This window comes from Cucumis melo, chromosome 2, assembly GCF_025177605.1.
Source record: "Cucumis melo cultivar AY chromosome 2, USDA_Cmelo_AY_1.0, whole genome shotgun sequence".
Classification (NCBI taxonomy): Eukaryota; Viridiplantae; Streptophyta; class Magnoliopsida; order Cucurbitales; family Cucurbitaceae; genus Cucumis; species Cucumis melo.
Window position 1 is genome coordinate 724,172 of NC_066858.1, and position 12,676 is coordinate 736,847.

General features: G+C 30.2%; 1 protein-coding gene across 1 annotated transcript; it reads left to right on the forward strand.

The window, feature by feature from the left end:
* Positions 1-1,211: 1,211 nt before the first annotated feature.
* On the forward strand, positions 1,212-3,135 carry LOC103492158 (60S ribosomal protein L22-2). Its single transcript, XM_008452405.3, has 3 exons — positions 1,212-1,360; positions 1,453-1,700; positions 2,780-3,135. The coding sequence occupies exons 2-3, from the start codon at positions 1,471-1,473 to the stop codon at positions 2,922-2,924; spliced, it is 375 nt and encodes a 124-aa protein (XP_008450627.1). The 5' UTR covers positions 1,212-1,360; positions 1,453-1,470; the 3' UTR covers positions 2,925-3,135.
* Positions 3,136-12,676: the final 9,541 nt, after the last annotated feature.

Sequence of the window (12,676 nt, forward strand, 5' to 3'; positions counted from 1 at the left end):
TTTATGTGTACAAATTTGAAAGTTAAATTTAAATTTATAGTTTATTCAATAAGAATGATTTATACCTTGATTTTGTTGTTTATTCAATTTGTGAGTTCCAGCAAAGTAAACACAAATTCCAGAATCTGACAAGCATTTCCACAAAATAATGGTAGATTGAAAGCTAACAAAAGATTCAACTTTCAAGAATGCAATAAGAACAAGTAGTTCTTCAATCTCCAAAAGTAGCCTCAAGTAGAAGAGTAATTACAAGAGTGATTGGTTTTTGCCATAAATGCACCAAGAGAACATTAGATATATATGTAGATGTAATGTCTGAAGATGCTGTTTCAAATATAGGAATTAAGGTTCAACAAAAAAAAAAAAAAAAAAAAAAAAAGCATTGGCCAAAACAACTTTTAGTATATAACAAACCAAACTTAAAAACACTATTGAAAAATAATTGTTAAATAATAAGATAAACCAAAGGGTTTTCTTAAAAAATAGTAAAAATTTGATAAATTATTTATGTTTCATAAAATAAAACCACCGAAAGATAAATTTTATTATACTTGATTTTGTGAAATGTTTTATTTTTGACAATTTCACTAAACCCTAAATCCCTAAGGAACTATTTGACTCTAGAATTAGAAATAAGTAGAGTGGGCTTCTCCACTCCGCCCTAATATGAATACTAGGGTTAGAGTTTTTCTAATTTTAGTATTATGATAATAATTATCTTCACTTTCCTTTCTCTTCTTCGTCACACCCTCTCGTTCACTAAGCTTCAAATATAAAAGGAAGCAACGTCGACAAAAATTGAGATAATAGTTTGTAGACTATTATAATCGCCGAACTAGATATAAGTTACTTGTATTCCCAAACGCCTCCTAAATTCTAAAAATATATATGTATCGGAGTTAAAACCATCTATTCCAAATTCCTAAATTTAAGGGTAATTATAATGGGTAGCAACTTTTAGAATAATTATTAAATATGTAACATTTTTTTTTAATTGCTAATATCGTCAAGTAATTTCTATTGTTGATAGACCTTTATGGTTTATCAGTGATAGAACAATATTTTTTATGTGGTCTATCAGCGATAATAGATTTTAACAAATTTTGCTATATTTTCAATTTTTAAAAAATATTGTTATATACTTAATTATTTTTTTTTGATAATCGCGGATTATCTCCTAATGGTAAACTTGAAGCAGCCATGAACATTATGTCTATGTAAACTTTGAAGCCCAAGTCCATGGAGTTGGAATCCATGAGCGGCCCATTCTGTTGTTCCTATATAATATAAACCCTAGCTCGATTAGGGCTTCACTGGGCGGCCGTCGATATCTGAATCCTCAACTTCCCTTCACTAACTTGTATTCTCTCTTCCTCTCTCATATATTGCTTTCCTCGATCCGATTCTTGTTTCTGTTCTTTAATTCATTGGTTTTTCTTTCTGTTTCTATAGAGATTTCTTTAATCGAAAATGAGTCGAGGAGGTGCAGCCGGTCCCAAGGGGAAGAAGAAGGGAGTAACCTTCACAATCGACTGTTCTAAGCCAGTGGAAGATAAGATTATGGACATTGCTTCGTTGGAGAAGTTTCTTCTCGAGAGGATTAAAGTTGGAGGCAAGGCTGGAGCTCTTGGGGATTCCGTCTCTGTTACTCGCGAGAAGAGTAAAATTACCGTAACTTCTGACAGCAACTTCTCCAAGAGGTATACTTTTTTTCCCCTCTTGAATCTATAGGTTGTTCTGAATCAATGGAAGTTCTATTTTGAATGTGGGTTTTGTACATGATGAAATTTGAATAGTAGTTAAGTATGAAAATGAGTCACTAGGTTGAAGATTTGTTACTTGTTAGTGTTTTGAATGTTTACAAAGTATGAGTTATTGTGTGATAAATCAATATGGCGTGTTTGGATTTTGTCCTAGGGTATTTTAGAATGATGTTTGGCATTATGGCTGAGTAATTGATTCTAGAATTAGACATGCTGTGTTTGATTTTTGTTCTGGGTAAACAATTTGAGAGCTCCGATTATGAAATTGATAGCCAGTTTTCTATTATTATATTTTTGGCACGAAATAGGCTATTCAATTTAGAAATTTAGTTGGTAGTTCCCCTCCATTCTCGTACCAGAAACACAGTTTGTTTATTATCTATTTAAAGTGCTCATTTCATTGGTTTGTTTGTGAATACGAAGCAACAAGTAGAAATAGAGTACTGTTGCGAGTATTTTTTTTTTTGTTATTAGCCAATTATCCAGCTTAATTATGTGAACTTTTGCTCTAGGCTCATGGTTCTAATGATTTATGGTTTGATATTGATTTCGTTATTTAGCTTCTTCCCCCTCCTGGCCCCAATGAAGCAACACAGTCGTTAAATAAGCCAGTTTGATCTAGACTGGTTGATATATTTATGTCTACATTTCTGATTGTTATTATATTTTCCTCAAAGATGATACGTCTGAATTTAGTTTACTAATCACACACACAGCCGGTTTTACTCATTGGTATTGTTTGTTCGTAGAAGTTTAATATCTGAATCGTATTAGTTTCTCCGTGTTCTCTTCTAGCATTTAGCATTATTCATTAGTCTCATTTAGGGCTAGTTGTTTAACTTTGCAATCCGCTTTTGGCCCCAAGGAGTACTTTTGCATATCTCTTCCATTACTTGTTAACTCCTTGCATTGTGGGGACCCAAAATGGACAATTTTAACAACCTTGTTTTCCCCTAAAATTACTTCAGGTAAAGAAAATGAACTATGATTGATTTAACTTGTGTTTGTCTGGTTAGGTATTTGAAGTACTTGACTAAGAAGTACCTGAAGAAACACAATGTGCGAGATTGGCTACGAGTGATTGCTGCCAACAAAGATAGGAACGTTTACGAACTCAGGTACTTCAACATTGCCGAAAATGAGGGAGAGGAAGAGGATTAAATTTACCAATTTAGACATTGTATTCAAGGAACAAGTGCGTCTATACGATGCAGGAATCTATCACTGTTTTTGTTACTAGTGTTGCATGTGTGATGCTCTCTATTTTTATTCGAACTAAATGCAGTTTAGCAATTTTGTTTTCTTTGACAGACCTAGATTGCTGTTATTTTTTGTGTCATATTTGAGTAAGATCAACAATTTTTCACTTTAAGTTACCCATGTTTTTCACTTGTCTCATGAAATCTAGGTGGATGAATATATATTTATTTGACTAAAAGTTTGAGTTGGCGTTTTTATAATGAATCACTTCTGCCAAACTCAAGATCTATGTTAAAATACCATTTTGGACAGTATTTGGTTTTCAATTTCAAAAATTGGGCCCCTATTGTTCTCAATCCAATGTTAGACTAGTCTCTACTATTAGTTCACTCTGTTTACAAACAAGATCTTTCACTAGGTACATGATTTCATAATATGATTATCCATTCATATAAGGTGGTTTTTTATAGCTAAATGTTTTCAGCTTGATTTTTTTTAAAGCCCTTGGAACTATTGTTAGCTGCAGCAACTTTAAGCACCAAATTGGATAAAATTCTTTTGATTATATGAATCATTGAATTTTGCTTTTTATAATGCTTCTAATGGCGCTAATGTTTTGCATTAAAAAGTTTATAGAAGGTGAGGATGTTGGAAAAGAAAGGTTGTTGAATTATACTTCTAAGCGGTGTTTGATTTTTTAGTTGATCAATGATCACTCTTTTCAAACAGGAGAGTTTTTCTTGGATATTTTGGGAGTAGCCTAAGTTACTCTTTGAAGACCACTTTTAACAAACCAATGGATTTTGCACTAGGTACATGGTACCCATATGTCGTTGAATGATTCATTAATTTATTGAGTATTTTTCAACCCGATTTTGGCAAGAGAGGTTTAATGTGTATCACAAATTCTTGTTGTATTGGATTGCTTTTCTTTCTTTTTCGTAATTTAGACTACTTTTTCATTCTTTTCTTTTTTATTAAAAGATGAATTTTTAGAGCGAATAAGATGTGATATTTATCAAAATTATATTAATTTATTTTTTAATTTAAAAAACAACCAACAATGTAAATTCATTCGATAAATAATAATAAAAATAATAAAAGTCGTGCTCTAGGTACAAATTTTATAATCCAATTCAAACATATATTTTAGAAAATTTTACCACCCAACACTTACGGTTTAGGTCGGTTTTGAACACTTCTAAAAGTTGATTAGGTGTTAGCAATAAATTGATGTAGTGTGAAAAATCCTCCATATATATATAGTAAAGTACTATAAATTTACTTTCACTCATGAGTTTCTTTGTTTTGTTATATCAATTTTTATAGTTCTAATTTTAAAATTAACCGTTAACTTCTTGTTATAGTAAAAATGAAAAACATCCTAGAATTCATTGTTAAAGTTTACGAATCTATTTTATGTAAAGAATTAATCGTTTTAAAACTACAAGATACTTTTTAAAATTGAGAAACTTACTATACTTTTTTACCTTACGAAAGTTGCATGATATACTTCTAATTGAATAACTCAATTTTGTATACCAGACGCAAATTTCTTAACTCTTCGAACATATTAACCTAATGCATAAACATATTAATTACAAACTTCATAACTCAACCCAACTCGACAATTCAAACAAAAGTTCAAAGAGTAGAGTTATAATTCAAGAATTACCAGAAATTCTAAGAAGTCTGGAATTAGTAGAGAATCAACAACAAAACAAAAAATGAGATCGTGAAGTATGAAAACAGTAGAAAAGATAGTTTAACCTGAAAACTGTAAAAACGAAAGGAGTCTAATACAACAAATCAAACCCAAAACGGTATAAACTTTAAACAACATTACGTTACAAACTCATTCCATCATGAACATCGAAAACAACATCTCACGATATTTTGAGTTAATTGCAAGATAGTCCCTCATTTGATAACCCCACGTGTACGAAGAGAGGATGACCAAAGAAAAGTGAAGAGACGAAAACCCTAGAGAGAGATGGGTCTTTGTCTTTGTCTTTGGTAATAATAATGATTGATGAAAGAAAAGGAAGAGACAATAAAGAAATAATAATGTTTTCTGTTCTTGAAGAAGAAGAAGAAGAGAGCCTCTATATTTGTGCATTGCGTGTGAAAAATCTCTCACTTTTTATTCTTTAATATCTCAGAATCACTTGTTTTTTACTTGCAATATAAGCTAAACCCCAACTCCCAATTTTCTTTCATCATCAATTCTACCTTTTCAAAATTTTCATCCCTCCACTTGACTTCAATTTCCAATGCCCTAAGCTTTATTCCACATATACCCTAAACCCCTTCTTCAAATAAGTCCTACAACTATTGGAGAGAACAATAATATCCCCCCACTTTTTAAGCCAAAAAACCTGTACTGATTTGACTAATTACATTACATATATTAATCATTTATCTTTTTCTCTTTTTGTTTAACTCAACCCTAATTTGATATGATCTTCCTTTTAGAAAAAAACCGAGTTAGGGTGGTCAATTCAAATCGCAAAAATCGAATTGAGTTGAAAACTTGTTGAAGGGAAAAATGTGGTATGGTTTGGTTTAAAGAAATTTTGGTATTGAAATAATTAATTAGGTTTCGTTGGGATTCCGAGGTTTCTTTCTTGTCTTTGTCTTTGTGGTTGATGTACTTGAATGATAATAACTAGCTAATACTTAATTTAAGTATATATCTAAATAGATAAGGTCCTAATTATCTTTGTTTTAAAAGTTTGATGTTTCAATCTCTCGTTTTCAAAATTGTAGAGGTTAGCTAGAAACAAAGAAGTATGGCCACAAACGTAGATATATTTAGATTGTGTTTTAATCATTTTTACTTATAGTTATGAATTTGTCACATTTACTTTCGCGATATTTTGGTTGACAGTTAATATTTTCTTTTCTCTCTCTTGTTGGTCATTGTGTCTTTGACTTCATGTGCGATTGTTTGGTCATGGTTCTCTTGGCTTGATGGTTGTAGATTTTCCTTGTGTGTTTTGTATATAGTTGCAACCTTGCTCGTTTTTATTAGGGAATGCCTTATTTTTGTAAGTTACTCAATACAACGTAATGTGGAAATAGACGAATAACAATGTTTTTCTACACTGAATGTAAATAGTAAAAAAAGATATGATCTTTTAGAGATTGGTCTATTCAAGTAAATCTTTCATCATGTAACGATGAATAAATAAAACTAGTTGAGATATCATCATATTCAACGAAAGGGAGGTGAAGTTAGTAGTTGCAGGTCGTATTAGATTTAGGGGAGCTTAAATATGTTTGACTCATCTATAAAGCAACATCAAAGATATAGGGGAAGCCTAACATGCATGCCCGCTAGCAATATTCCGTTATGTGCAATGTAAACACTTTACATTGCAATGAATCTCTTTTTACCTAGACGTAAAGTTGCTCATACGAGGTGTGGCTACACCGAATTAGGTTAACCGACTTATTGTGCTTACTTTTTGCCATCACTATTACCAGCAGTAACATTATTACTATATATTCATCCACCTACTTTTCAATCCGTATCATTGTTGTTATTGTCACACTTATCACTAGACCGTCGTATAATTTATCGTATTTACACTTACTATAAGAATTGTTACAAACACACAATTAGATCGAGATCAAACACCTCGTTTTACTTTTTAATTTATTACATATTTAAGAGTAGATAAACACACACTATTGAATGTAAAAATGAATAAGAACAGTAAAGTAAAGTATGGGGTAAAAAATAGGGATGGAAAAGAATCCCCCAGATTTGAAGGCAAAGTTAAAAAGGATGACTTAGGGTTGAAGCAATGAAGCAATGTAAGAAAAAGAGAGAGAGAGAGAATGGTTAAATTATAGAGAGTACTGTGAAAGAAAAAGAAAATTCACCTGAGGTTCAGAAACCAAAAATGAACCATTTTTCATTTGTTTACGCCATCTTTCCTTTCTGACATAATCTTCTATTTATGTCTCTCTCTCTCTCTCTTTCTCTCTTCATTTTTATTACATCATTTCTCTCTTTTCTCTTTTCATTCCTATTTCTGTTTAAAATCAATGTTTCATTTTTGGAACTTTTTTTTCTCTCATCAATTTCCATTCGATAATGTATTTATCTAATATAATTCTAATTTCGTTGTTACGGTTAAGACGTACATCTCTTCTTCAAGTCACAAATTTTTCGTTAATGTGAAGGTTAGGAGCGTTTGTTTTTCTCTATCCAAGATTTGGCATCGATAGTTTCGGTTGATTGGTTATTACTTTTGATTTTGATTGAAATTAACTAAAGAATAAAAAAATTTAATTAAAAATTGAACTTTTTTTAGTACAAATTAGAAGCGAAAGATTTGAATCCGAGATTTCTTGATTCTCAAATATATTTAGCTAAACTCTCGTTGACATAAAAATTAGACCGTTGTCTTATGATAATATGTACTTAATTAAACATTAATTATACTTGATGTTGACGCATGTTCTAAAAAATTTAGGCTCCGACTTACCCTCTCTTATTCATGTAATTAACCTACGGCTCGTAATCATTTCGTTTTTTTGTTTTAAATTAATTTATTTTCTCTCCACGTTTTACAATGATTTACATCTCTTCTTTTTTAATTCTTTGGCCAAATTTTAAAAACAAAAATAACATTTTGAAAGCAATTTTTTTAGTTTTCAAAATTTGACTTCGACTTTTTTGAATCATCAGTAGAATAGATGATAAAGAAAAAACATTAGACGTAGAATTAGTGTTCATAGATTTAATTTTTTTAAAGAAAAACAAATTTCCAAAATGAGTCTTTTAATATTTAAAATTAAAACTACAACGTTAAACCTCGAAGAAGGCCTAATGAACAATTTTTCTTGAAATGAAAAAAAAAATATATCTAAAATCTAAAAAGTAAAAAATTTATAATTAATTCTAAAACTTGTTATGGCCTCTCAATTAAATTTTAAAAATTAATCTATTTTAGATTTTTAAACTTTCAAATAACTTTTTGGCTTCATAGATATAATTAATTTTATATGATTAACTTAATTAAGCTCTTGTTAGCCTCTTAATTTTGCTTTTGGTTAATGTTCCTACCAACAAAACATGCAACTAACTAACTTTAACTCTAATCTAAAGTATTGATATAACTACAAAATTAGTCAATTATAGAAAGTCAAAATGAAAATGTATACATTCACATCCCTATTCTAATACCATAATTTCATTCCCAAAATACCATCCATTACATATTCATAAATACAACTTTACATTGGTATCAAATATGAACAAAACATTCGATCGTAACGATAATTTTTTTAAAACTGTTAAATAATATGTATAATTATAGCCAACACATTAAACTCCCTGTTTTATATAATCAATTTATGATTAATAAAATTTACACAAATTTGAATACAAGAATAAAATGGTGAAAATTAGTAATATCAAATTATAGTAAAACAAATATACATGAAGAACTTCCAGCTTAATAATATACTAAGGTAGTGAATGTTAATATATTACAAATAATGTAGAAATTAAGCTGCCTTCTCATGATCTCCAAAATCAAATTTATCCTTTTTCTTTTTCCTGCATTGAAATTATTAGTAAGTAATTAAAAAAAAAGAAGATTAAGAAAAAACATAATTTTACTAATAGTGATGGAAATTGAAAATTTAAGAAAGAGGAGGAGGAGGAGAAGAAGAAGAAGAAGAATTATGGAAATTGGAGAGAGTAAGAGTGAGAGAGGCATGTTGGAGAAAGGGAGCACGTGCAGAGGAGGGTGTGGTGTATCATGTATATATTGGCATGTGCCTTGCACGTGCCCTGCTTCTCCAGCAGGATTCTCTCACCCTGTTGGTGTACTCCGCCATTGTTGAAGCTTCGTCATGAGGATGAAGATGAAGATGATGAAGCATTTAAATAGGAATTTTAGTAAGAGAGAGAGAGAGAGAGAGAGAAAATTCAAAAGAAAAAGGAAAGAGAAAAAAAAAAAAAGATTGAGTCTGAAAATGGATATTCTTTAAAGAATGGATTCAGAAAGGGATAAGCAATCATAATGGCTTCTTGTGACAACCAAAATTTTCTTTTTTACTGATCCACCAAAATCTATGTCTTTATTATTCCTTATTAATGCACCCATTTGTATTCTCTTTTCTTTCCTTTCTAAAAAAAACCATTTTTGTCACGATCTAGTCTCGTAATTTTAAATTTATAACAAATTAGTCTCTAACGTGAAAATTTTCATCAAAATTAAGAGAAAAGTGTCTAATTTCTAAGTAACATATTTGATCGATGGTCGTATCTATCCATAGAGGACTAATTTATTGAATATCAAAGAGTAAAAATAGGAAAAAAAAGAAAATAATGTAAATAACATTATTGAGAAATAAAAAATGGTATTTATTTATGGAAAATATAATGATGTAAAAAAGTGTTGGTGCCGCCAAATGTGGGGTTTGTTGTTTTGCTTAGAGAAGGCAGACCACAGCAGAGAAGCAGCAGCAGCAGCATCATATCTTTTTCTTTTCTTCTTCTTCTTCTTCTTTTATTCATTTTTTTAGTTATATTAAACATTTTTTTTTTTAGATTTTTTAAATGGTTACTAAATCAGTGAATAGCCTAAGAAAATCAAAACCAAAAAAAAGAAAAACCAAATAGTATCGTTCTAATTGTAAAGAGAAAGGGTTGAATAATAATAATAATATTGGAAAGGGTTGGTGGGTGATGAGAGGACTTAGGAGACAGGGGAGACAGAGGGGAAGACAGTGCACGTTGCCCATTGCGTGTTCCGCAAACTTCCTTTTTTTAATTGCTTTGTTCCCCCTCTCTCATTACACACACACACACACTCACTCACTCACTTCTCTCTTTTTCTTTTTTCCAACTTCCAATGAAATCAAATATATATCACTTTTTTATAATAATAATAATAATATCTACGAATGTCGATGTATGTTCTAAATTTTGGGATTGTATCGACTTAATTCTTAAACTTTTTGTAAGTATTTTAATTTATACACTCGTTTCGTATTTTATTTCGATGAGTATCGTACGATTCTTGTTATTTTATTCGTTAATTATGTAGTAAGCGAACTAATTTAGGTTTCTTTTGAAAATAATTGTGCGTTCACATATTATAATAGTCAATTTTGTTGATTTTCTAATATAATTTTAATAAAGAATCTTAATCGATTCATTTATTGCTCTTTATAATGTTTGCGATATTTTCAAATTAAATCTATAGATGGGTGTGAATTGATACAGTTAATAAAGCTCGTTATTTAAGTTGATATATTTAGGAGAGTTTATGGTCTAAATTATTGATTCGACTTTTAGTATGGGATTTAAAATGAAAACAAATCTAACACCGTATGAATTACTTAAATAAGAGCTCAAACAAAAAAGTTATAGTCAAAACTAAAAAAAGGAATTAAAAAACATTACGTTGTGATGATGTGGGATTTGGTGCGACAAAATCAATTTAGATATTTATATATAGTAAAAGAAAGTGAAATTTCGGTACATCGTGAAACATTAAAAAAAATAATGAATTTAATTTACAAATCCATTGGTTAGAAATTTCAAATTAGATTGAAACAATCAAATTAAGATGTTTTTATGTACACATTTAACGTATATAAAAGTTAAATTTGTTGCTTTTTCAATTTATACGAGTTACGATTGATTTTAGTTAAATAACAACTAAATTGAGTTGAATTTGACAAATGTTTCAATTTTTGTATTTATTTGATTTTTTTTTTTTTTGTATTTTGGAGAGTTATTAAATTGCTAACCGATAAATAACAATTTGTTTCTTTATTTGTAGCATCCATTTCAAACTTGAAGAGTTCTGATCTCCATTTTCTTTCGTTCTTGTGTTAAGTTGAGAACAAGTATATCCAAAAGTTCAGCTAGATCTGAGTAGTTCGAGGTAGCAGTTCTACTGAAGTTAGTCATTGTATCCTACTAAGACGATCGTTGTAGTTTACTTATAAGCATGTGCAGAGTGAATGATTGTCTTTAGAACAACACTTATCAGAAGCGTACCTCGACTACGATTTTAGTATACAAAGGTTTTGAGGTTCTTTCAAGTATTTGATTGTTTTCATTTATCTAAGCCTTATTATGTAGCTGAAGTGAATTTATTTCGAATTGAGTTGTAATCCATTTGGCAACATATTCAGTTTATATTATATTCAAACTTTCCTCCGATAGTTAATAATCAAATCGACTACATGGCATGTATATGACACGTGGTAGTCGACAGTCCAGCATGCCGACATATCAACTGTTGTGGCATGGTCCAAATTGATGACATGGACAACGACATGGCGTCAAACGAGAGGTGGTGTTTTTTCATCAATAACAAATCGAAATTAACTTTACACTAATGCAAATGATGCCAACCCCTAGATATCATAATATTATGTTTTTGTTTCCTACTTTGTCATCGAATTATAATTAATCTTTTGTCGTAAGGGCATGGACATCATGAAAAATCAGTTCAAGATCCATAGTTTTTGTTATTTAATAAACAATTAATTCCAAAGTTCATACACAATTGATTCAACGATTAATTTAGTACGTCACCATTTCATTATTTCTCTTGTCAAATATTTTTTTTCTCAATACATGCTATAAGGTTATGATTCATCTGTTGGTCTCCCGTCTAACTATCATGGATTGCTTGGGAGTAAATAATTAATTATGAGGGTAATGAGTTCAATCTATTGGTGGTCACCTACTTAAAATTAATTTCCTAGGAGTTTTCTTGACACTAAAATGTTGTAGGGTTAGATGAATTGTTCGACCACCTACCTAAGAATTAGTTTTCTGAGTTTTTTTGACATTCTAATGTTGTAGGGTCAGACGAGTTGTCTCATTATAACAATTGTTACTACTAAATGCATGAAAGTAATTGAAAAATATGTATTCGTATGACTTAAAATAAGTTTCTTTTAGCTTCAAATCATATAGGGGTGACTATATCAGTGACCGAGAATAATGTACTTTTAGAATAATGTTTATTCCGTTAGTAGGCAAGAACACAAGAAAAAGAAAATGTGAAGACTTATCAAATGTAAACCCTACAATCGGGCAAAAACACAAGTATTTTTGGAGATGTTTTCACATGGATATGAGGCTTTGGCTAATTAAAGCTTCAACTTATTGGGGAGTCTCACTCTAGGTTATATGACTAGTAGCTAGCTAAGTTTATCATGTTGGCTAGTTATAAGTTGGAAGAACTTGAGCCGAAAGCTAAGTGAGATTCTACCGAGGAACTTTTTGAAATTGAGAAAGTTAAGGCATCAAGATTTGAGACGGCTCCTTAAAGATGTTTAATTTGCATCAACCTAGTTAGAAGAAGCATGTTGTTTAACTTTCATTGTTGAGTGGTATTTTGTTTTGATTGCTTGAGGACAAACAAAAGCTTAAGCTTAGTGGTGTGTTACGTGTCATATTTGCATACTTTTTGTCATTAAATTGAATCATGCAAAAACTTGGAAAAAGGTTGTGCATCATTAAAAGGCCCCAAAAATTAGTAAGTTAATTAAATGGTAATTACAATGGGTAACATTTTTATGCATGATAACCGATTAAGGGTATAACAATATTTAAAAGAGATTGCAAATAACAAAATAGTTTAGTTAATGCAACATCCACATTGCATAGTTCTTACTTTTTATTTCGTTTGTGGAAAATCGAAACATATGTAATTTTGTTA

What these genes read in the sequence shown, in the direction of transcription:
- LOC103492158 (XM_008452405.3), top strand. Translation starts at nt 1,471, where the DNA reads ATGAGTCGAGGAGGTGCAGCCGGTCCCAAGGGGAAGAAGAAGGGAGTA. An exon ending in GACAGCAACTTCTCCAAGAG is followed by an intron (nt 1,701 to 2,779) that starts GTATACTTTTTT and finishes TTGTCTGGTTAG; the next exon opens with GTATTTGAAGTACTTGACTA.